The following is a 26302-nucleotide window of genomic DNA, read 5'->3' as shown; positions in this document are numbered from 1 at the left end:
GGGCACATGTTAAAACAAAGTATCTTCTATGTGACTTTTAATTGTTTCATTGTGTCTATTCATTTGGAATTGGAAGATTCCAGGGAAATCTCCACAGTTGGTAACAGGGAAGGTATAAAGGCAGAATTCCCATAAATTTTATTAGACCACATGAAATTGTAATAAGCAAGTGCCTAAAAAGATTTTAATTCACTTAGGTGATTTTTTTCAATATCTTATCAGCTAAGGATTTGTTTCCATATGCATGTTATCTTTTTTATTCACAGCCATGCTTATGTTCATTACCTACAGCTTCTCATCGACTTTGTCATTCAGTGCTTCTCATTAAACGCTTGAGCCTTACACTGTAATTGCCCAAATAATTTTTATTTTTATTTGAGAAGTTCCCAACCTAAATTCCAAGTGATCTTGGAATTCCCCGAATTCCCCGAATTTGAGATAGCAAGAATAGTATTTTAAATTTTTAACAATAAATATGATGAAGAGAAAATTCGGCCACATAAGGATGTTACTCTGTATTATTGCTAAGCATTTCCCTCAAACGTAAGTCAGAATAGTGAGCACTGTTGTTAGTGGAACTTGGAACTTAGAAAATGTAGGTTTAGAGGGGTCTGAAAAAACACAAATTGCATATTACAGTTAGCCTGTTGAAAAAATGGCACAAAAAGGGTCTATAACTTTGTTCTGCTTCGGAGTAAAGACCTTTGATGTCTTGGTCTGTCTGCTTCGGCATGGGATCAGTGATTGGCTCGCCGTCTCTGTGTGATTCCCTTCACCACACAGACCCTGAGCCCTATGGCCTGAGCGTTAGTCACCTCCGCGGGTTGGTGAGGGGTGCCCTCATTTCTCACAGTGCTTTCTCGTATTTAGGCTGCTCAAACAACAGAAGATGCCATGCAGATAATGGAACAGATGACCAAAGAGAAGACAGAAACTCTGGCCTCCTTGGAGGATTCCAAGCAAACAAATGAAAAACTGCAGAACGAAGTAATCAGATTTAAATGGCTTTTTGTACAAAGGACAGCTTACCGACTTCATGGAGTGTTTGATCACTAACTCAGGATTGTTTATTTTTTGAAGTGTGGCCTTACACAGGTTGGATCTATGTTAGTGGAGTCGAACGTACACCGGGATGATAATATTAAATAAAGTGTATTACTTCATTACTTATTTAGTAGGATCAACCTTTAAAAAAGGAGGGGAAAACCCTAACAGCGTGGCTTTCTGTGATAATTGTTCAGTGATAGAACTAATGAGAGGAGGTACCGATAACATTCTCTAGCTTTTGTATTTTTTTATCTTAAATCACATATGCTTTTTTTTCTCAACTTTCTCCCAACTTTGAGCCACTGAATTCCATCCCGCAGCCCTGAGTTTGACATAGGCCTTTTTCTTGGCCTAATTCAGTACTGGTTCCCTTTTGTCTCATTTTGAATCAGTCACTTCTGGGTCTTGGATAGATTTGCGGCCTCAAGATAATTTTGATTCTGTCCAGAAGTAGCATTTCTTATTCTTGCACCTTCCTTTGATTCCCAGTCCCCCCACCCCCAGCTCATACCAACCCTTTCTTTCTTTGGAAAGCTGTTACATAAATCTCAAGCAGATTGCTTCGCCGAAATAGTTATGTGAAGTTTTGTAGAACTTGAAATGCTTTTTAAAGCGATAGTCAGGTAAGAGGTTAAGAAATTAAAGCCAGGGAAAATCCGGAGAGCCGCATTGAATAGCTGCTATAAAGATCAGACCTTCTCATGATGGAAGGTCAATGATTGAAATCCATAAAGACATGAACATTTTGAGATAATTATAGGGTAAATAAAACTTGACATAGAAAAGAGTATGTTTATAAAATTGATGACTAATAAGAACCTGCTGTATAAAAAAAGAAAAATAAATAAATAAAAATTAAAAAAAAAAAAGAAAAGAGTGCGTTTAGGAATTGACAGTCCTAACAGAAGAGGACATCAGCTGAAAATATAAAAGCATCAAAAATAATAGGTGATAACCAAAATTAGAAAGTAAAGTAAATGAGAAGATTTTAGGGAATGTCTCTAACCTTTGAAGATAGATTCAGGGAGAATTGTGTGCTTCTAAACCATACCCCTTGGTGTCTTGTTACAGCCAGAATACAGACTGGAGGAATCAGTTTTTGGACCCACTGAACATTCCATGAATCTGGAATGTTAGGGGGCATTAAAAGGGAGATGGTGGTGTTGAAACTAGCAAGACACTTTCTAGGGCTCCTGACTGGTAGCAGGTGACAGGACAGAAGCACCTTTGGCTGTAGAGATAACGATACACGTCCTAGAAAGCCAGCAAGGCGCCAGAAGCACACCCTGTGTAATGGATCACCCGTGAAGAGCTCCCCATCCTTGGGGGATGCACACCTCGAACTCCAGCCACCTGCCAGAGCTTGTGGTCGGTCACATCCCCACTCATTCTAGTAATGTGTCTGGCTTTCCCACCAGGGGCCAGGACCTAGGCTGGCTGTGTCCCCCATGGGCAGGTGATGGGGCTGAATGTGAGTGAGTGGTTTTCAGTCTCACTACATGACCTTTTCCTTTTCAGATTGAAGTTGAGATGAATAACTAAATCTTTTCCCATCTACAAATATCCCAATAATTTTTATAATGAGGACCATAGAAGTTTGGTACTGACATTGAAAAATATCTTATCCTAAATGACTAGTCTTTGGGGAAGAAAGTGGTTTATTTTCATTCCAGAGAGTTAATCCTTGCTGATGGCATGCCTTTGCAATTTCTTTTTGTTTTTTTTTAAGATGGATTATACATGAATAGCAAGTTCAATGATAAATTTTGAGAATTGTATACAAGGTGAAAGAAAACTTTTGCTTTAATTTATGTAGCAATTTAGTTTGACATTTTGGCCAGGTGTACAGGACATGTCTGACTAAAGTAAGGGGGAGGTTGCTGTTTATAATAGACTTGATCATTTATAATCTCTTCACCCAGGTGATCTTTTTGTTTGTTTGTTTTGCAAATGACTAATTTCACTTTTCTAATGCACCTTTTCATGAATGATTTGTCTATCCAATCATGTGATTGGAAAATGAAATAATTTCATCAAGTTTTTTTCTCTTGGTGTTTAAGTTGGATACACTTAAAGAAAACAACTTGAAAAATATGGAAGAGCTGAACAAATCAAAAGAACTTCTGACTGTAGAGAACCAAAAAATGGAAGAATTCAAGAAAGAAATGTAAGTTTACCTCCTTTGAGAGAAATTATGGCACTAATTTAAAATTGCAAAAGGGAAAACAATGCCAATTATTTTTAGAATACTTGACAAGTACATAGTCAAAAGTAATAGTCTCCCTCCTGCCCCCCGAACGCTGTTGCAAACCCGAGAAGTCACCCCTGTAACGTTACACTGTGAAGTCAGAACTATAGCTAAGTTACAGGATCAAAATGAAATGTGTGCTGGCTGATGAGTTAGGACAGCTGGAATTCAAATGTGACTTGGTAAAGCCTTATGAAAATCCAAGGGGAATCAGAGCTTTTTAAATTTTTTATTTTTTTAATAAGTATTTTAATTAATTTATTTATTTATTTTATTTTTGGCTGTGTTGGGTCTTCGTTTCTGTGCGAGGGCTTTCTCTAGTTGTGGCAAGCGGAGGCCACTCTTCATCGCGGTGCGCGGGCCTCTCACTGTCGTGGCCTCTCTTGTTGCGGAGCACAGGCTCCAGACGCACACGCTCAGTAGTTGTGGCGCACGGGCCTAGTTGCTCCGCGGCATGTGGGATCTTCCCAGACCAGGGCTCAAACCTGTGTCCCCTGCATTGGCAGGCAGATTCTCAACCACTGCGCCACCAGGGAAGCCCAGAGCTTTTTTTTTTTTTTTTTTTTTTTTAAATTAATTAATTAATTAATTTAATTTTTGGCTGTGTTGGGTCTTCGTTTCTGTGTGAGGGCTTTCTCCAGTTGCGGAGAGCGGGGGCCACTCTTCATCGCTGTGCATGGGCCTCTCACCATCGCGGCCTCTCTTGTTGTGGAGCACAGGCTCCAGACGCGCAGGCTCAGCAATTGTGGCTCATGGGCCCAGCCACTCCGCGGCATGTGGGATCCTCCCAGACCAGGGCTCGAACCCGTGTCCCCTGCATTGGCAGGCGGATTCTCAACCACTGTGCCACCAGGGAAGCCCGCCCAGAGCTTTTTAAAGTAGTATGCTTACATGGTAGCTAATCTCAACATTAGGAAACATCAGACCCTCTGTGAATCAATCCCTCAAAACTCTTTCTATAGGGAAAAAAAAAAAAGCATGCACTTTTGAGATTGTCAGTAGTCTTGATTTTAAGAGTAATCTAATCTTCTGGCGTGGCAATTAAAAGAGCAGAATTTTGGGAGACTCTTTCCAATCAAGGTTCACCCATCAGTCTGCTGCCTAGATTTCAGGCAGACAGGCTGCCCATGTTTCCTTTGTCAATACCACCTTTCGAGTTTGGTTCTTATAATCATTGCAGGTGGTTATTTATCTGGCATTGTAAGTGACAGTTACAGAGTAGATTTCATTTTGCTTATCTGTTCTGAGAACTATACTGTATCAGCCATGTGAACCTAAAATTCAAAGCCAACTAATCTGGTGAACATTTGAGTATGTCCTTTGTTCTAGGTACAGTTAAGCTAGGAAGGATACAAAGGTGAATTGCATGTGGACCCTGCCCTCCGAGGGTTTGTATTATTTATTTCCAGTTTTGATCAAACGAATAGATGAGATTCAAACACAAACAAAAGCACCAGTTCCAAACTGCTGTTCCCAAGTCACCATCCTCAATACTATGTGTTGATCAAGCTCGGATTAAATTAGTATACTATGTCTAGTTCTTCTGAGAGTTCTTAAAATCCTCCTAGAAATGATCTCATCTGAGCTGCTCATCTGAGGGGATGGACAGCTCACAACATTGATGGTGGATCCTTTTGTCAGTCTTGGTTTTAGTGATGTTTCTCTGGGTGGTGTTTAAACAGCTCCCAATGGTTCCTTTTACACCGATGTGTACGTGCACAGTTGTGGTGACCGGCCACCAGGAGAGGCTTGAATCTCCTGGTCTGCCGAAGGCAAAGGGCACAAATAGAAACGGTCACTGTGACAGGAAAAACGAATTCAAATCAGTTCAGAGAGGATGGGTTCAGCTACAGTTCAGGGTCCCCCCCGCTCCCCGGTGACACAGTAGCTCTGCTCACCTGAGTGTCTGGAGCCCATCATCTGCGTCACAAAGGCAGCTGGTGAGGGAGGATCTGAGCGTCGGGAGAAGATACCCTCACCACGCCCCCTCTGCCATCACCCCACTCTGAGCTCTCTGGGCCGTGCTGGGTAGAGGAGGGGTGGGACCAGAGGGGACCCAGCTGAGAGGTGGAATTCCTGTCTCCTGCAGGGCTATCTGGGCGTCTCCTGTAAGGGTCGTCGCACTGGTCTAGCGTTAAGTGTCACCCTCCTCACTCAGTCTCTCTGTCATGTCCCCCACCCCACTCCGTGTGGGGTGGTTTCACCCCTGCCGAGAGGGAAGCTCTTTCTGCGTGCCCTTCTTTGAACGACCCCATTGAATAAGGAAAGCTCAACCTCGGGCCCGCGGCCGCAAGGGAGCGGGAGCAAAAGCCTGTGGGCCGCGCTGCCGTCCACCTCACCTGCGCCTTTCTCCCCGGGCCCAGTTCCCGGGTCTCTGATCCCTGAGCGGGGAGTTCAGGCCAGGGGAAGCCAGACCACAGGGCAGACAGGGCCTGTGCTGCTTCTGATTGTCCTGGCCCAGCAGGGCTGCGAGAATCGTGCCTTGTGCCAGTAACTTGGCCGGTCAAGGCCGGGACTCTTAGCAGGACGGAGGGGCAGTGGGAGACACAGCGGTGACATACGTGGGAAGCTGCTGGAGGGAGGTGTGAGGAGTGGGTTGAAAGCGCCCCCCGCCCCCAGTGACTCATTGTTCCCTGCCTGAGACTTGGCCGCATTTCAGGGACCAGCTGATATAAATGTACTGTGTCATGAGAACAGTGCTTCTTAAAAAGAAAAAAGCAGTCCTTTTACTGTTCCTTAGTCTTGTTCCCCGGTGCTCCGAGCTAGGGAAGGAGCAGCTGTTTGTTTTTCGAGGTTTAGCACGTACCTGGGATCTTCATGGCCTCTAGAGCTTTTCAGGTATTTCTCTTCACCTGCCAGGACACCTATGCAGACCCAGGAGTTCTAACGGGAGCCACCTCCTACAGAAACTTGCCCTCTGCCCTGGAATCCCAGCATTTGCAACTAAATGTTCATTTTCCTCTATGTCACTTACTCAACTGGTTTTAGGAAAACTTGATTTTGGTGAGCCAGCTCCTATTTTTAGTTGGAGAGAGAAAATAAAATGGTTTCTCTCTGGTGTGTAATTTTTGACTCTCAGGGAAAACGATATAAGCCATCTAATTTTTGCCTTTAATTACTCACCTGGCACAGTAATAAATCTAGAATATATTTAGCATGGTAATTAATAGGTTTATGATAGATTCCTAAGTAGAATGTCTGCAAGTCAATATTAGCAATGTTTGCCTCTCAGTTTTAAAACTGCGACAGTCTCCTTTTCTGTTGCAAGACATCTATCTTATAATGTAGAAAGAAAAGTATCTTTAAAAATTGTGAGAATTATATTTGTAGGTATTTTTGGAATTATTCCTTAGAGTATGTCCAGAAGTTGGGCTGTTAGAGCCTCATTCTTCTGTGAAATGTACATATCCCCTCTGGTCTAAAGAAAAATTGAAAGAGGTGTTTCTATATTCAAATCACAACTGAGGTCTGTCTGCCAGTTTTAACTCCAGTTCTCTTGGTTCCACAACTTACTTGATTTGGGGCAAATCTTTTCACTTACCTGAGCTTCAATTTTGTCATCTTTAAAATATAAATAATAACATTAGCTTCCTTGGGCTTTGAGGATTAAATGTACATGAAATCATTTTGCAGGTTTTAAAACATTGAACAAGTATCATTTTTATAAATCTTAGGTCATCTTGATATTTCTTTGACTCCTTATTTTAATTTTCTTTACTGTGGGCTCTTAATAACAACCAAGGATTTAAAAAATTTGAAAGGATGAAAATCTTTAAAAGAGAAAGAACAGGATCTTGAACTTATCTCTGACAGGCCACACAAATGCTGAAACCAAATAGCCCCTAATGAAGGTGGTGACCACTTGGGAATAAAAGGTTTGGCTTATGATGATTTCATCATAAGTAAATCTTCTGATTTGTCAAGAGCTGGTGGACTTTGGCCAGAAGATGAACTTTACCTGTAGTGCGCGTGTGTGTATGTGTGTGTGTGTGTGTGTGTGTGTGTGTGTGTGTGTGTGTGTGTGTGTTTTGATCCATAATTAAAATCAAGCCTCCCAGCTTTTGAATGACTAATTACCTGAAGCTAAAATTCCTTCTCAGTTTTTCTTCACTTGCTAAATAAACATCTCTATAAAATGACAAATTTAATGTGCTGGGAGGATTTTTGTGTAGACATCTTCCCCTATATCTTCATGAGGTCGGCCCCGTAGGTATGTTATAGGTACGTGGAGAATTAAAAATCAGGAAAACTGAAGATGCCAAGCACTGCCACCCATTAGACAACTGAAGTTAAAAATAGATGTGTTCATGCATCAGCAGATGGATTCATACCCAGATGACTTGATTCAGAATTCAGCCACGTATGACAGCTCACTAAATGGAATATAGCCAGCACAGACTTAAAATTCATAATTGCATCAAAACCTTCTATGGTATAAAACTAAAATTCAACAATCAAATAAACTGTTTTCAATGTCCACGTGTAAAGGATAATTTGGGATGTATATTTGCAATTAAGCTTAATAATGGGAAGATGTTTAATAAATACACTTACCCTGTTCACATTTTATATGCTGATATTCATGGTATAACATGGTTAGCAAGCTGTATTTTTATTTGCTTCTTTTAATTTCAGGTTAGCAGTATGGAAAGAATACAATCAAAATAAAACACTTGTTATGTAATTAGAAAACTGCATTTCTTTTGGGCATTTCACCTCTAATTGTCCTGAAAATATACCCAGATTCCCGCCAGCACTTGATTCTGACAGATACTGGCAAATGGAACCACCAGATATGCATTTCTGCCAGAAAAAAAAAAAAAAACAAATTACAGATTTGTACAGTTAGAACAGTGCCGTGGCAGCAAAGTAAATCACTTTATCAACATGATAGGTTTAAGTATAATTTTCTAATGGAAATAAGGGGAATACTGACCATTTCATCTGTCATTTATTTTAGAGTGACATTGCTTTTTTGTATGGGGAGTATTTAGAAGTGGGGTAAGTGTGGGTGATGAGAGAGTGGATGTAGTGTTTATCAGGTTTGAAAAAAAATGGAATACATGCGAGCAGCAGTCCTCCTCCTGAGAGGTTAAAGCCATTTGGCCCCTCCTGCATGTAGATAACGCTGCCTTCTGTTGTTATAGAGCCTATCAGGCACGTGACCCAGATATATTTTCCTTGGTGCTGTGAAGCTGGTCGTCTCCCACAGTTTCCTTGCCTGTCTTGTTTCTATGGTAACCCTGCACTCACTGTCCTTGCAGAGAAACCCTAAAGCAGGCAGCAGCTCAGAAGTCCCAGCAGCTTTCAGCACTGCAAGAGGAGAACGTGAAACTTGCCGAGGAGCTGGGGAGAAGCAGGGACGAAGTCACAAGTCATCAAAAGGTCAGTGGGCGTTGGGTGGGCATTCCCAGCTCGGCCACGCTGATGTCTGCTGCTGTGGGCAGGGCGCTCGGAGGCTCCTCAGAGAACGTGCTCGATGTGGTGGGGTGGTTCAAATGGGATTTCAAGTCACCTGTGTTACATGTCTCCTCGTTTTCAAGCGTGCTGCTGTAGGACTTGGGTAGGAGTGAGTTGACAGGTCCTTTAAAAAAAAAAAAAAAAGCGCTGGGAACTTGCAGGCAAGTAGAAAATAAGATCTTTATCAGATGATCTTATGGCAATGCATTTAAATGGATAGGGACAGTATCTTTTCCCTACTGCTTGGGTTTCAAATTTTTTTTTCTCGATTTTTTTTTTTTCTTTCATGAAAATCAATTTTAAGAAAAAGGTTCCAAGAATACAGATTTGGTGTGAGGGTTGGCAGCTGTTTTTAAATAGGACTCTGCTTTTCTTTAAATTAAAAAAAATGTTTAAACACCTCCTAATGGAACTGTGTGTACATGTGCACTTGTGCGCATTGGTGTATGGAACGTGTGTTACACTTGGAATGAACGATAAGCTAACCACAACCCACTTGTTTCCGTATTTAAATTACAAAGGCTTCTGACAAGTTTATTAAACACTGAAGCAAAACTGATTTTAAAGAATGCTGTATTCTGCTTTTTATTCTTGAATCAAAACGCTAGACTGTTAGTCACATCTGACCTCAGAGCAGAAGTTCCAAAAAATGACATTTTTAAGAGAATTTTACTGTGTGGTCATTATTTCTTGCTTTGCACGTCAAGGGGAAAAAAATTTTTTTTCCCAAGCATACTTTGCAAATATATATATATTTTTTTATAAATTTATTGATTGATTGATTGATTTTTGGGTGTGTTAGGTCTTCGTTTCTGTGCGAGGGCTTTCTCTAGTTGCGGCGAGCGGGGGCCACTCTTCATCGCGGTGCGCGGGCCTCTCACTGTTGTGGCCTCTCTTGTTGTGGAGCACAGGCTCCAGACGCGCCGGCTCAGTAGTTGTGGCTCACGGGCCCAGTTGCTCCGCGGCATGTGGGATCTTCCCAGACCAGGGCTCGAACCCATGTCCCCTGCATTGGCAGGCAGACTCTCAACCACTGCACCACCAGGGAAGCCCCTTTGCAAATATTCTCATTTGGATGGAGTAGATTGAGTGTCCATTGACGTGGTGCCATTTGTAGTGAAAGCGCTCTTCAGAGAGTTGATTTCATACTTGAAAGTCTTCATTAGAGCTTTCCACAGCTGCCTTACTTCACTGGAGAAATGGCCCATGTCTCCAGACTCCAGGCCAACAATGATGCTCTTGGTGATAGTAGCTCACATTCAGTGGCTCTTATTTTACTGTGTGACAGGCACAAATACATGATAGCTGTCCTCTCGATCTTCACAATAGTTCCATGAGATGGCACTGTCATTACCCCCTCTTGTAAAAGAGGAAGCGGAAGCCCAAAGAAGGTAGTAATGTGCTCAACCTCATTCAGCCAATAGCATGCGGAGATGTGTGTCATTTTCTGATTTGGGTCAGGAAAAGGATCAAAGGGGGTTGACGTAAATAGGGTTGCTGCACTCTGCTTTGGTCACTATGTGAGAAAGCGGGGTTCATGGAAAACAGAAGCCCTTTGACCAGATGAGGTTCTTTTCTTCCTGGCACAAACCAGAGCGTCTGAAACCCTGTGGGTACCTCTGACATCAGTGTGTCTGTAAGGACTTGCAAGGGAAGGATCTTGGCCAAGTGCCGAGTCTGTTGGTCTCCTTTTATAGCTACTTTATTTATTTATTTATTTATTTTTCGCTGTGTTGGGTCTTCGGTTCGTGCAAGGGCTTTCTCTAGTTACGGCAAGTGGGGGCCACTCTTCATCGCGGTGCGGGGACCGCTCTTCATCGCGGTGCGCGGGCCTTTCACTATCGCGGCCCCTCCCGTTGCGGGGCACAGGCTCCAGACGCGCAGGCTCAGTAGTTGTGGCTCACGGGCCCAGCTGCTCCGTGGCATGTGGGATCTTCCCAGACCAGGGCTCGAACCCGTGTCCCCTGCATTAGCAGGCAGATTCTCAACCACTGCGCCACCAGGGAAGCCCCTGGTCTCCTTTTATCTCGTCTCACTGAACGTCTTTGGAGGAGAGCGTGGAATCCACCAATGGGAAGAACACACAGAGGTCAGCCTCCTGTCTTACGTTGTGACCTTAACCGGACTGTTGATTACATTTCTTGTTTCTGTCACTCAGAACCGGAAAGACTAAGAGGGAAGCATCACGATTCCTCGGACAGAGGTTTTCAGGGTTCCTCTCCATCCTCCAGCCCTTTCTCTTTTGCCTTGGTATTTGAACTACCTTCTTTTTGAAAAGGTTTTGGGACTAAAAATTTGAAGCTCAGTGACTTTGAAGAATGTTAGAAAACAGCACCTGCAAGAAACAACCAGGGGAGTGACTTCCCTTAAAAGCAGGGGTTGTTTTGCCCTTTGTAGGGCCCTGTGTTTTACTCTGGAGAGAGAAGCAAGCAGCTGTGAACTAAACCATGATAGGCTGCGACGCCAGAGATTGTGAACAGCGATGGTGAACACCAAGGAAGACTGCAGATACTGCTTCCCTTGACGTGTACACATTTCAAAAGAGTGGAGAGAATCCCCCCATTTAAAATAACTTAGAAGCAGCCTTAGGCTGAAGAAGACTGATTAATTCATTGGCTCTCATTACTCTTACTACATAATCTCCAAGAGTCTAGAGTGCTGCTTACTTATGTAAAATCACGAATTTCCACTTTGTTACTTGCTACAGTTGAGCCAAACTATTTTTTTTTTTAATTGGGGGTTTGTTTTTTTTTTTAACTTTTGGGTTTTATTTATTTATTTATTTATTTATGGCTGTGTTGGGTCTTCGTTTCTGTGCGAGGGCTTTCTCTAGTTGCAGCAAGTGGGGGCCACTCTTCATCGCGGTGTGCGGGCCTCTCATTATTGCGGCCTCTCTTGTTGCGGAGCACAGGCTCCAGATGCGCAGGCTCAGTAGTTGTGGCTCACGGGCCCATTTGCTCTGCGGCATGTGGGATCTTCCCAGACCAGGGCTCGAACCCATGTCCCCTGCATTAGCAGGCAGATTCCCAACCACTACGCCACCAGGGAAGCCTGAGCCAAACTATTGATCAACTTTGTTCAGAAATATACTACAGAGTTTGGCAGAAACCCTATTTAAAAAAAAAAAAAAAAAAAGAATTTTAATTGTAGTACTATAGACATAGTCAGTGTTTCATTCTAAAGTGAAGACAGTGGAGGACTGTGGTCCAGTGGGTAAGACTCCACGCTCCCAATGCAGGGGGCCCGGGTTTGATCCCTGGTTGGAGAACTAGATCCTGCATGCCGCAGCTAAGACTTGGCGCAGCCAAAGTAAGTAAGTAAATAAATAAATATTTTTAAAAAATAATAAAGTGAAGACAGTAGAGACTAGATTGACGTGGGACAGACAAACACTGACCCGGGACCCGAGTTCCATCCCAGTCCCTTTGCTCAGCAGCACCACACTCGCTGACCGTGTACTGAGCGGATTGCTCTGCCGTTGTTTCACAGAATCATCACCACATACCTGAGACAGTAAGGTTATTTTGTAGGACGGAAGGAAGCTGAGGCTCAAAAATGAAGCGGTTCACCAAGGACACAGAGCTAGGCAGCGGAGGAGCCGAGATCAGAACTCGTGCCTGACTAACTCATAAGCCTGTTTGCCTGCTCCTGTCCCTTACTGAGAATAAAACTTATTTCTATGTACTTCATAATTATCATTAAAATTAAAAAAAAAAAAACCCTCTGAGCTAGGAATGGGGTAGGTGGGGTCAAACAGTACTATAAAAATATACTTTCAATTCTACTGTTACTTTTTTTCTGCCTCAAATATTTATTTTGCTTAGAAAACCCACGAGATTCCAGAATCTGTTCTGCATCTTTTTTTTTTTTTTTTTGGCCTCGCCGCGTGGCATGTGGGATCTTAGTTCCCCGACCAGGGATCGAACCCACGCCCCCTGCATTGGAAGCACAGAGTCTTAACCACTAGAGTGCGAGGGACATCCTATCCTGCCTCTTAAGACTCTCACTGGGAATGTGGGCTAAGGATTTTGATTTCCTTGAGAAGCCATCTTCATGAAGAGGGCTATTTCATTTCCTGTTTGTCATTTGGAAGTCAGATTATTTGTTGAAATAAAAGAATCCCTGCTCCCCTGTGACAGTGGTTTTGTAGAGCATTCTCTCTATCACCTTAAAAGGTGATGAAGCAGTTCCGAAATTAAGAGGGCCAACAGTGAGCAGGACTGGTTGGTCAAAGGTGGGGAGTGATGATAGCTTCTGTGCTTTCTTAGAAACCCTCGTCTGCCGTGATTGGCAAGCGGGTGCCATGTCCCCCGGGAGGAAGTGTTTGAACAGTCGTGGGGCTTACCTGCTCGCTGGCAGCCCTCCAGGGTGGAGGTGGCTAAGCCAGAAGCAGAGCCCCTATCAGACACTCTCCTTTCCTCTCTAAGTCCCCTTTACCCAGTAGGGTTTTTCATTTTGAGAGGGGAGGGGAGTGACAACCAGCATCAGTTAGGGTTGTGAGAAGCAGAAGTGTTGGAGTTATCTGGCATCGCCTGTGACAGAAATCTTCATAAAATGTCACATAGAGTGCCTCGTCTTTTAAAAGAGGCTATATTAGATTGAACATACGAAGTAGCTATGGTTCTGCAATTTCATAGGGTTCAACCTAATAGCTCACGTAATTTAGTTTTTCTTATGACTGATGGTTTTGAAGATTGTCATTATAATTGCTATTGACGGTTTGCCCTCACACTGTTTCCTTCCTGATGGCCTGACTGGTTTCATGCTGCTTTGGGTTGGTTTTGGGGATGTGTGTGTGTGTGTGTGTGTGTTGTGTGTGTGTTCAAATACACGTAACATAAAATGTACTGTTTTACCCATTTTACATTGTACGATTCAGCGGCACTTAGCACATTCACAGCGTTGTGCGACCGTCACCTCTGTCTAGTTGCGACATCGTCATCACCCGGGAAGGAAACTCCACTTAAGCAGCCACTGCCCGTTCCTCCCTCCTCCCAGCCCTTGGCAACCACTAATCTATTTTTTTTACCCCGTGGATTTGCTCATTCTGGATATTTCACATAAATGGCGTCATACAGTCCGTGTCCAGTTGCGCCTGGCTTCTCTCACGGAGGATAATGTTTTCGAGGCTCATCCATGTTGCAGCCTGTGTCAGAACTTCATACCTTGTCGTGGCTGAGTCGCATTTTATTGAAGGGATAGACCACGTTTCGTGTATCCGTTTGCTTCAAGCGTCTCAGTCTCTTTCTCCACTCAGACGGCCACCCGTCCCTCCTGAAGCCTCCACCCCTGCCTGGAGCCGCTGCGTCTCACCGCCCCTTCGGGTCTTCCGCGGGTCGGGATCCTCGTTTCTAAATCTCGCCACACTCTTCACACTTGCAGCCCTATCTTCTCAGCTTATCTTTACTTCCAAACTTTTAAAGTTTGTCTTCTGCCTTATTTCTCACTCCCCTTTCCTTCCCCGTCCGGTGCCGTCGGCTTCCTGCCGCCCCAGCGCACGCCGGCAAGGACTCTGGCGTGAGCGGTGGCTTCCCTGCGGCTGCGCACGCGCGGCTCCTTGCACGCTCTGTAGACGGTGCGCGCCACCATCCGCGTTCCGACGCGCCTCCCCTGGCTTCCTCCACACCTCACGTGTCTCCCGCATCTCCCGCCACACCCCGTCCCTGGCCGTGTGCCTGTCTGCTTGTCCATCTCTCTTCCTCCTCCCCCACTCGTGCACTTTTTCCCTCACCGCTGGAGGCCCGTGCCCTGTTGTCACCTCTCATCTGCAGCTGGGCGCTTCCTTCCCCGGTCCGGGTCGCAGTCTCCTCGGCTCTCTGCGCGTGACCCTCGGAGCCGGGTGTGTGGTCGACTCAGGCTCTCTCCCCGCACAGCTCGGAGACAGTGGGCCTCCTAGAGCAGGACATGAAGGTTTAACGAGTGAATGAATGAACGGGTGATGAAATGACTATCTCATCTTTAGCCAGGCCCTCAGGTCCCGTTTTACAGCATACGATATGGAGACTGTGTGACTGCTCTTTCTGCTTTCTTCCCGTCCACTTACTTCCAGTTTCATGGCTCTGTTGCAGAGCTGCGGTTGCCAAAAGACAATCACCACACGAGCGGGACGTTTGCTCTGTGTGGATGGTGGACTGTACAGTGAATTCGGGCAGGGTCACGTGGTGTCAAGCTTAATGGAAACCGTGCAGAGCATTATTTCTTCTCATAGAGAATACTAAAAATAATCAGAATGATGTGAGTTCTTCTATAGAAACAGTCACCTTAGGGAGTCACTTTTGAAATGTCTGATGTATCATTCCCAAACCTCATATGTATTCTCCTCTGTGAGGGTTGCAGATACACTGAACTGCCGCTATGGGAATAGTGCTGGTTTTTCCCCTGGTTATTTGCAAAATGAGGTCATAGTTGGCTTATGGAAACTGGACAGATATGAGATGACTCAGTAACTGTATTTCATCAACACCTCTTCCTAACAGAGGTTATAACAGATGCAGTATACAAAAAACTGGGGTTATCATCTAAATTGATCCTTGAATCATTGCCTGCCTTTTAAATAAGCCTACGTTCCCAGACCTGAATGTTTAGAAAGAAAACGCTGTTTTTAGCTTGTCGTATTTTATTTTGGAAAAGTAGTGATCATCGGCCATCAAATTTTAATCTGGAGTTGGGGTGGGGTGACTTCCGGGCGAGTAGGGCCAAGTGAAGCTGGATCACAGAATCTCTCTCCCGCGCGCGCACAATACCTAGTGAAATGAACACACTTTTTCGACTGTTAAAAACACCTTCAGGAAAATCCAGCAAAGCCAATCAAGTTCATGCTGTAAACATTGAAACTGACAACCAAGAAAAGAAACAAAATTGTGGTGTGACTCTGTTTGAAACTGTGTCCACGGTGGTAAGAGAAAGGAAAACAAATAGCAAAATCCCCAGAAATTTCCCTCTAATTCTCCCCATCCCCATGCCCAACCCAGTTTGGAGAAAATTAGCCTGAAGAAGTGAGTCGGCAGTCAGGGAAAAATCTTTGAGGCCAGAGCTGCTTCTGCCACCCAGCACTCTACCAGAGCAGGAAAAACGGCTAGTCGTCATTTTCCGTAGCTGGTCTAGCCGACAGGGTGGCTTAAGTAAACAGGGGTGGGTGGGAATGGGTGGGTTTTAACTCAAATGATGATAAGTTCACAGGTAGGTAGTCCCCGTGAGTCCAGCCACTCAAGGATGTCCTCAGGGAACCCTGCCCTCCCTCTCTGCTCTGCTGCTGTCCTCAGCAGATAGTTTTCATCCTCTCAATCTCAGTGGCTCTTACACCCCCAGGCATTGCAAAACTCTCCGGGAGGAAGCAGGCAGAAGGACAAGTGGGGAAAGGCAGAGGGCTCCTCTTTACATCGTTTATCTTTTCATTTGGAGAGGACAATTCAGATCTCTGTAATAGTGTCACCTCCAACCACGAGTGAGGCTGGATTCCTCCAGGAAGGGAAGGAAACAGAGGAGGTGAGAGTAGACGTTGAAAGAGCCAACTTGTAGTATCTATCTGCCTGGAGCTGAAGCTGAGCACACACTCCTTCAGGAATAGAGTGGCCTCTTTTCTGATGCAGTAGATGAGATGCAGGACACTGAAGGGAAAAGCTCAGAGACAGAGCTCCAGCAGATCGTATAGTCACCCAAACAGCACTCTGCCCACCCTCGCCCCAGGGCCCTCTGGCTACAGACATATATAGACTGCAATGCCCGATTTTTCAGTTGTAGCTTGGAGGTCTCAGATAAAGTAGGAGGAGCATAAAGGAAACTTCATTTACATTACATGTGAGCAAATAGAAGGTCTAGGTAGAGCTGCCCAGGGTAAGATGAACAATTGACTACATACTGTACCAAAAGAGGAAAGAAGAAAAGAACCTAGGAATCCAAAGAGAGATGAGGGATTCAGGCCATGAGAAAACATTACCCAGAGTAAAATATTGCTTTGTGTTATATAAAAGCTTAAGTGATGTAAATAAAACAGCTGTTCAAAGAGAAGATGATAAAATGACACAAGCTGAACAGAGAGAGGAAAGAGTTAAGGAAACAAATTGAAGACCAAAACCACACCGTATCAGAACTGGTAAATACATCAGAAACAGACAGGGACCTAATGAACGTTGCTGAAAATATACAGAGAATTCTTCAGGTCCCCAGGCAGAAAAAGCAGATTCCTTATAAAAAGGAGAAAAAATAGCCCACTGCAGCTGCATTCAATACCAGAAAAAAAAAAACCAAAAAACATAGTGCACTGTTTCCAAAGTTCTAAGGGACAGAAGATATGATTAGGAGCATCATATCCAAGCAATTATTATTCAGGTAAGAAGACAGGTGTTTCCAAACTTGAAAGAACTTAGAAGCTATAGCATCTATGAGTCCTTCTGGAAAGTAGCTTACTTACTGATAAAATTTGGCCAAGCAAGACATGACTCAATATACAGGACTTACTAGCTCAAGAGAAGCCTGGCAAAGGGACTGGAGGTGAGCACTAAATCCAGGTAAATAGACAGCTAAGCTAACAGTTTAGGGAATCACAGATGAGGAACAGAGTTGTGATTTTAACTTTTTATTTGGAAATCATTTCAAGCTTTGCAAAACGTTGTAAAAATAAAACACAGAGGGCTTCCCTGGTGGCGCAGTGGTTGAGAATCTGCCTGCCAATGCAGGGGACACGGGTTCGAGCCCTGGTCTGGGAAGATCCCACATGCCACGGAGCAACTAGGCCCGTGAGCCACAACTACTGAGCCTGCGCGTCTGGAGCTTATGCTCCGCAACAAGAGAGGCCGCGATAGTGAGAGGCCCGCGCACCGCGATGAAGAGTGGCCCCCGCTTGCCGCAACTAGAGAAAGCCCTCACACAGAAACGAAGACCCAACACAGCCATAAATAAATAAATAAATAAATAAAATTTAAAAATTAAATAAATAAATAAATAAAACACAGAGTGCTCATGTAGGCTAAGGATTGGTTTTTACCTAACCACAGTGCAGCTGTCAAATTCAGGAAGTTGAACACTATTATCTAATGTATGGGCCCTATTCCTGTTTAGGCAGTTGTCGTGATATCCTTTATATCAATAGTTTTTGTGGGGTTTTTTTCCCCCTGATTCAGGATCTAGTCCAGGATCATGCGTTCCATTCATTGACTCAGGTCTCTTTAGTTGTCTTTATCTGGAATGGTTCTTTTGCCTTTGTCTTTTATGACTTGACTTTTTTGAAAACAGGCCAGTTATGTTGTATAAAATCCTTCATTTTGGGTTTGTCAGGTGTTTCCTCATGATGGTATTTAGGTTATTCATTTTTAGCAGGAAGACTATATAAGTGATAACCATTTCCTGCCCGGAGGCAGGTGATGTTGCTTTATCCCATTATTGGTGATGTCAATTTTGATCATTTAGTGAAGGTAAGCTTAAAGCATTTGCAAGACAAAAAGAAAAAAATCAAAGACAAAGGAGAAAAAAGAAAAATATACAGAGAGAATATGACTAACAAAATTTGAGGTGATAGAGTTGAAAGAACGTGGAAGTATGCAAGCCTCCTCATCTTTTATATCAGGGTGATGTTTGATATTATTTAAAATTAAAATTAACTTACACCTAAGAAAATGATATTAACATCTATGTTTTTTTAAAAATATATTCTACTTAAAAATTTTACAAAATAAATGTATAAACCTAGTGGGAGTTCTTAGAAAGGAATATATCTTTGTGGTAGAGAACATTTTTCTGCCCTCAGCCGTTTTCTTTTATTTACTTTGATTTTTCTTTCTCCTGTTAAATTCAAGTCAAATTAAATTGACTTTTGTCTCCCCTCTCTGTCCTTCTTGCTCTGCGTACATGGAGAAGTCTGTCTGTCTGTGTGTGCGAGGACAGACAGCTAATGTTCATTGTTTCTCCTCTGAAGGGGCTTGTCCACAGAATTGACTAAATCATCCTCTTCTTTCCTCCCCATTACCTTCTCCACTTCCAAGAGCACGAGTCTGTGTGGGAGGCGAGACTAGAGATCCGCAGACACAGGGGATGGGGAAGTGTCTTGTGCTGTCAAGGTAGCGCCGCTATTTTGGACCTCAGAACACTTGCTCCGAGAAGAGGCTGAAGTCGCCCACACGTGAACCACTTCCCCGGGGAAGTCGGTGAGAAAAGCAGCAGCTGAGCGCCAGCTCGCTCAGACTAGCTGAGCAGAGAGTTCCTCCTGTGAGAGCCCTGGCTCCTCGGCGTCACTGCCAGCTCACACCCGAGGACAGCACCAGCTTACCGGCTCTCTGACCCCGTCGTGTGCGCGACACGTAGTTACTGAGTGCCTACTGTGTGCCTGCCCGTGCTCCAGAAACGGAGGAGACAGCGGTGAACAAAACAGAAAACTGGTCGTCCTCCCTCCGTCAAGTGGTCTGTGTAATGGTTCCGAACTTCACTTCAGCACATCCTTCACTTCACACAAGCTAGTATTTTTCTTAGGTGATAGATTGAAGATAAATTACCCACCATGTTTATTGTATTATAAAACAGTTTTGTGGATAGATCAGCTGTGTGAGATTCTCTGGTCCAGAGTTCCCCAAATCATGGTCACTTGTATACTGTCTTCACTGTAATGTTATCGTCTTAATATTTTTCTGTAAAATAACCCTCCCTTTTATTCAGCCTTTTATTACAAAAAGTTTCAAACACGCACAGAAGCAGAGTGAGCAGAACAGTGAATCCCCACGTGCCCCACTCTGAAGGCAGTCACTCTTGTTCATTTTTTTTTTTTTTTTGGCCACGCAGCCTGTGGGATCTTAGTTCCCAGACCAGGGGTTGAACCCGCACCCGCTGCTGTGGAAGCGCGGAGTCCTAACCACTGGACCCCCAGGGAAGGCCCAGTCCCTCTTGCTTCAGTTCTACTCTCACTCACCCTCCACTCCATCATAGATCAATTTGAAGCAAATCCTAGAATACTGTCATTTTATCTGTAAATATCTTTGTACCTCTAAAAAATAAAATTATTTATCCCCCCCTTTTTTTAATAAATTTATTTATTTATTTATGGCTGTGTTGGGTCTTCGTTTCTGTGCGAGGGCTTTCTCTAGTTGCGGCGAGCAGGGGCCACTCTTCATCGCGGTGCACGGGCCTCTCACTGTCACAGCCTCTCTTGTTGCGGAGCACAGGCTCCAGACGCGCAGGCTCAGTAGTTGTGGCACACGGGCCCAGTTGCTCCGTGGCATGTGGGATCTTCCCAGACCAGGGCTCGAACCCGTGTCCCCTGCATTGGCAGGCAGATTCTCAACCACTGCGCCACCAGGGAAGCCCCAAACCCTTTTTTTTTTTCTTTGGCCATGCTGTGTGGCTTGCGGGATCTTCGTTCCCAACAAGGGATTGAACCCGGGGCCCACAGCAGTGAAAGCACCGAGTCCTAACCACTGGACCGCCAAGGAATTCCCTATTCCTTTTAAATTGTAATGTTATTTTAAAATTAAAAATAATCATACATGTTTGTAACATGAGACAATACAAATACATACCATTTCAAAGTTATTACTCCTCCCATTGTTATTTCATCGAGGCAACATTATAAATGGTTGGGTGTACCTTTCCATACTGCTCTTCATGTGTGTAACAGCATATACACATAGTTTGTTTTTTACAAAAGCAATATTGTATACGCTACTCAAACTCACCTTTTTCCCCCGAAGTTATATTTATTAAGGTATAATTTACGGGCTTCCCTGGTGGTGCAGTGGTTAAGAATCCGCCAGCCAATGCAGGGGACATGGGTTCGAGCCCTGGTCCGGGAAGATCCCACATGCCACGGAGCAACTAAACCTGTGCACCACAATTACTTAGCCTGCGCTCTAGAGCCCGCAAGCCACAACTACTGAGCCCGCGTGCCACAACTGCTGAAGCCCACGCACCTAGAGCCTGTGCTCTGCAACAAGAAAAGCCACCGCAATGAGAAGCCTGCACAACGCAGCAAAGAGTAGCCCCTGCTCGCCGCAACTAGAGAAAGCCTGCGCACAGCAACGAAGACCCAACGCTGCCAAAACATAAATAATAAATAAATTTATGAAAGAGAAGGTATTAAAAAAAAGGTATAATTTACATAAAATTCACCCTTCATAGGTATATCGCTTGATGAGTTTTGACATATATATATAGTCATATAATTTACCCCGAAATCAAGATTTCCTTCACCCCCAAAATTTCTCTCATGCTCCTTTTATACTCAGTCACTTCCCAATCCCTGAAAACTGTTTCTCTCTTTTATGGTGCTATAGTTTTGCCTTTTCTAGTAGGTAACACAAATGGAATCAAAATAGTATGTAACAACAAAATATTAGCAAATTAAACCCAACAATGTTTAAAAGGAGGAATGATAGATTTAAAACAAATTACTAGCGTGTGTGAAGAAAAATACTAGCTTGTGTGAAGTGAAGGATGTGCCAAAGTTCGGAACCATTACACATACTCCTGCTTTTGTAGGCTCAGTCAGACCACTTGACTGAGGGAGGAGCAGCAGTTTTCTATTTTGTTCACCGCTGTCTCCTCCATTTCTGGAACATAGTATATAATTCCACGACCAAGTAGGATTTATCCCAGAGATGCAAGGCTGGGTTCAGCACTTGAAAATCAGATAATGTAATCTATCACATCAACAGACTAAGGAAGAGAAGCCACAAGATCATATCAGTAGGTGCAGAAGAAGCATTTGAAAAAGCTAACACCCATTGTGATAAAATCTCTCTGCCAACTAGGAGTAGAGGGGAACTTCATCAACCTCATAAATAATACCTACAAAAACTACTGCTAACATCGTACTTAGTGGTGAGAAATTCAAAGCTTTCTTTCTAAGATAAGAAACAAAGCAAGGATGTCCCCTCTCACCACTGCTTTTCGACATCGTACTGCTAGTCCTTGCCAATGCAGTAAGAAAAGGAAATAAAAGGTATACATATTGGGGAGGAAAAAATAAAACTCTTTGTTCACAGATCACATGACGTAGAAAATCCAAAAGAATGACAGACTCCTGGAACTAGTAAGTGATTATAGCAAGGCTGCAGGATACAAGGTTCAGTGTACAAGAATCAGTCACTTTCTTATATCAAAGCAATGAACAAGTGGAATTTGAAATTGAAAACATAATACCATTTACGTAAGCAGCCCCCAGAATGAAATACTTAGGTAAAAATCTCACAAAGTATGTACCAGGTCCATCTGAGGAAAACTACAAAACTTTAATGAACAGAATCAAAGAGCTAAATAAATGGAGAGATATTCCATGTTCACAGATAGAAAGACTCAATATTGTCAAGATGTTGGTTCTTACCAACATGATCTGTAGATTTAACACAATCCCAATCAAAATCCCAGCAAGTTATTTTATGGATATCGACAAAGTGATTCTAAAGTTTGTATGGAGAGGCAAAAAGACCCCAAATAACTCAGTATTAAAGAAGAACGAAGTTGAAGGACTGACACTACCCAATCTCCAGACTTAGTATAAAGCTACGATAATCAAGTACAGCAAAAGAGTAGACAAGTGGGTCAGTGGAACAGAATCAAGCGCTCAGAAATAGACCCACATAAATATAGGCAGTTGATCTTTGACAAAGGAGGAAAGGCAATACAGTGGAGCAAAGATCATCTTTTCAGCAAATGGTGCTGGAGCAAGTGGATACCCATATCCAAAAAGTGAATCTAGACACAGATGTTATGCCCTTTATAAAAGTTAAGCCAAGATGGATCATAGACCTAAATGTTAAGTGAATAACTATAAAACTCTTAGAAAATAACAGGGGAAAACCTAGATGGCCTTGAGTATGGAGGCGACTTTTTAGATACAACCCCAAAGACATGATCCGTGAAAGAAAGAATTGATAAACTGAACTTTCTTAAAATTAAAAACTTCTACTCTGTGAAAAACAATGTGAAAAGAATGAGAAGACAAGCTGCTGACTGGGAGAAAATTTTTTTACAAAAGACACATGTAATGAAGGACGGTTAGCCAAAATATACACAGAACTTGTAAGACTTAAGAATAAGAAAATGAACAGCGCAATTAGAAAATGGACAAAAGACCTTAACAGACACCTCACCAAATAAGACATGTAGATGGCAGGTAAGCGTATGAAAAGGTGCTCAGTATCATATGTCATTAGGGAATTATAAATTAACAGATAATACTACACACCTATTAGAATGGCCAGAATCCAAAACTCTGGTAACACCAAATGCTGATGAAGATGTGGAGCAACAGAAATTCTCATTCCCTGCTGGGAATGCAAAATGGTACAGCTGCTTTGGAAGACAGCTCAGCAGTTTCTTACAACACTAAACATACTCTAACCATATGATCCAGTAATTGTGCTCCTTGGTATTTACCCAAACGAATTGAAAATTTATGTCCACACAAAATCCTGTGCATGGATGTTTACAGCAGATTTAATCACAATTGCCAAAAACTTGGAAGCAACCAAGATGTCCTTCAGTAGGTGAGTGGATAAATAAACTGAAGTACATCCAGATGATGGAATATTACTCAGCACCAAACTGAAATGACCTATCAAGCCATGAAAATAGATGGAGGAACTTTAAATGCATATTACAAAGTGAAAGAAGCCAATTTGTAAAAGCAACATACTGTATGGTTCCAAAGATATGGCATTCTGGAAAAGACAAAACTATGGAGACAAAAATATAGTGGTTGTGAGGGGTAAAAGGGGGAGGGAGTGATGAATAGTTAGAGTACCAAGGGTTTTTAGGGCAGTGAAACTAAACTATACATGTCTTTATCCATTTGTCAAAACTCGTAGGATATACAACACCAAGAGTGAACCTAATGTAAACTATGGAAATTTGGGTGGTAATGATGTGTCACTGATTGTAACAAATGCACCTCTGTCCTGTGGGATGTTGATAGTGGAGAAGGTTGTACATGTGTGGGGACATGGAGTTATGGGAAATCTCTGTACCTGTTAGATTTTGCTGTGAACCTGAAACTTCTTTAAAAAAATAAACTGTATTAATTGAAAAAAAAAGTATGTAACCTTACGCATAATAGCATTAAATGTAAGTGAATTAAACGCTGATTAAAAGGCAGACATTGGCAGAATTAATTTTTAAAAAGCATCATCTAACTACATGCTGCCTATAAGAGACACAATTTAGATTCAAAGACACAGTGGATTGAAAGTAAAAAGATGTAACAAGATATATCATACAAATAGTAACCAAAAGCAAGCTGGAGTGTCTATACTAATTATCAGACAAAGTAGACTTTGAAGACAAATATTGTTACTAGAAACAGAGGAAGAAATTTTATAATGGTAGAAAGATCAATCCCTCAAGAAAATACAACAATTACAAATATATATGCAACTAATGGCAGAGCCCTAAAATACAGAAAGCAAAAACGGACAGAATTAAAGGATGAGATAGATAATTCAGCAATAGTAGTTGGAGATTTCAGTATTCTATTTGAGTAATGGATAGAACAACTAGACAGAAGATCCAAAAGGAAATAGAAGACTTGAACATCAGCTAGACCTAATGGTCATCTTTAGATCACTCCATTCAACAATAGCAGAAGACACATTCTGCTCAAGTGCATGTGGAACATTCTCCAGGGTAGACCATATGCTAGGCCATAAAACAAGTCTCATGAGATCCTGCAAAGTATGTTCTCTGACCTAGAAACTAGAAGTGATAACCCAAGTATCTCAGGTGTAGTTTTAATTTGCATTTCCTTGATGGCTAATGATTTTGAGCTCCTTCTTTGGTCAAGTGTCTGTTCAGATCTTTTGCCCATTTTAAGATTTGGTTTGTAGTTTGTGTATTATTGAGTTGTAAGAGCTCTTAATATGTTCTGGATACAAGTCCTTTATCAGATTGAGTTTTGCAAGTGTTTTCTCTCAGTCTGTGTATTCTCATTACACTTTCTTAACAGTGTCTTTTGAAGAGCAGAAGTTTCAAATTTTGGTCAAGTCCACTGACAGGGCTTAGAAGTAATAACACTCCAGTATCAATGAGCACACCTAACTACCTAGATTTTGGTTTCTAAATACTCTTCCCCACTAAAAGGTCCTTAGAGAAATGGCTGATTCCAGGGCTGAGAGAGAAAGACTACAAGATGAGCCTGGAATATCTTGTGTACCAAAAAGCAAGGCAGTGCTTAAAGAATACTGGGGATTAGTCAGAAACCTATCAGAACCATGTTGAAGGGGCTTCCACTGGCCAAATCTGAGATAATTTGAGCATCAAAAGAAATAATGATAGTAATGGATTATAGCCTATTGAATAAAATAAGAAACCATGATATATAAATATGCCATGGAAACAGATATAAATAAGTAAATGAGGGAAAAATGAAAGCCCTTCCTGGGACTTCCCTGGTGGTGCAGTGGTTAAGAATCCGCCTGCCAGTTCAGGAAACACGGTTCGATCCCTGGTCCGGGAAGGTCCCACATGCCGCGGAGCAACTAAGCCCATGCACCACAACTACTGAGCCTGTGCTCTAGAGCCCGCGAGCCACAACTACTGAGCCCATGTGCCACAACTACTGAAGCCCGAGCGCCTAGAGCCCGTGCTCCGCAACAAGAGAAGCCACTGCAATGAGAAGCCCACACACCACAACGAAGAGTAGCCCCTGCTCGCTGCAATGAGAGAAAGCCTGTGGGCAGCAACGAATACCCGACACAGCCATAAATAGATAGATAGATAGGAATGCCTTTCTAAAAAAAAAAAAAGAAAAAAAAAGAAAGCTCTTCCTTATGGTAAAATGCCAACTGATAAGTATGTGAAATGATGGAATTAGAAAATCACTATTTGGTATCCATCATGGTAATTATTTCAGCAAGAGTCATCAATTGGTGCTAAAACCAGTGGGTGAAATTTTGTTAAGGAACAGAATGTTTACATAGTTTCAGAGTATCTCTCCACAAAATAGTAGTATTTTTACAGTGGAGAAACATGGAAGATGCTTCTTTAGCCAAGTGATTGAAGTTACCCTCACCGAAAATCGACATTGTGTGCCTCTTAATATCACATACTGAGAAGGACATGGGATCGCTTCTGTGGTATTTCTGCCAAAAAGTGCATAGTCTGACTCTACTCATGTGGGAATATCAGGTGAATCCAAATTGACGGACATTTTACTCGCCTCTGTGCTCTTCAAAAATGTCAAGGTCAAAAAAAAATGTCAAGGTCAGGGAATTCCCTGGCAGTCCAGTGGTTAGGACTCCGAGCTCTCATTGCTGAAGGCCCATGTTTAATCCCTGGTTGGGGAACTAAAATCCCACAAGCTGCGCAGCCAAAAAAAAAAAAAAAAAGTCTGGGTCACAAAAGACAAGGAAAGAATGAGGGACTAGACAGGCTAAAGAAATTTGACTACTAAATGAAGCTTGTTATCCTGGATTGGATCCTGGACCAGAAGAAGAAAAAAACATTATTTCCTATGAAGAATCAGTACAATAAGTATCCTAAACTTCTGTTCTGTGGAAGTTCAGGTACAAGAAATTCAGCCTCCAAAAAATGGGGAGAATCTCTGCATACTTGTTCTTTGCAGTGTTGAAT

General features: G+C 42.8%; 1 protein-coding gene across 5 annotated transcripts in view; it reads left to right on the top strand.

Moving 5' to 3' along the window:
• Window positions 1–26302, top strand: part of CLIP1 (CAP-Gly domain containing linker protein 1) — a 125480-nt gene that overhangs the window by 85923 nt on the left and 13255 nt on the right. For all 5 annotated transcript variants that reach the window (XM_082355816.1, XM_082355815.1, XM_082355814.1 and 2 more), the window contains 3 exons: window positions 871–987; window positions 3108–3214; window positions 8560–8680. In XM_082355816.1, the coding sequence (XP_082211942.1) occupies window positions 871–987; window positions 3108–3214; window positions 8560–8680 (345 nt within the window). The remainder of the gene's footprint in view (window positions 1–870; window positions 988–3107; window positions 3215–8559; window positions 8681–26302) is intronic.

This window comes from Balaenoptera borealis, assembly GCF_965194805.1.
Source record: "Balaenoptera borealis genome assembly, chromosome: 14".
NCBI classification, from domain to species: domain Eukaryota; kingdom Metazoa; phylum Chordata; class Mammalia; order Artiodactyla; family Balaenopteridae; genus Balaenoptera; species Balaenoptera borealis.
Note: the sequence above shows the minus strand (reverse complement) of the source record. Positions and strands in the feature narration are given on the sequence as shown.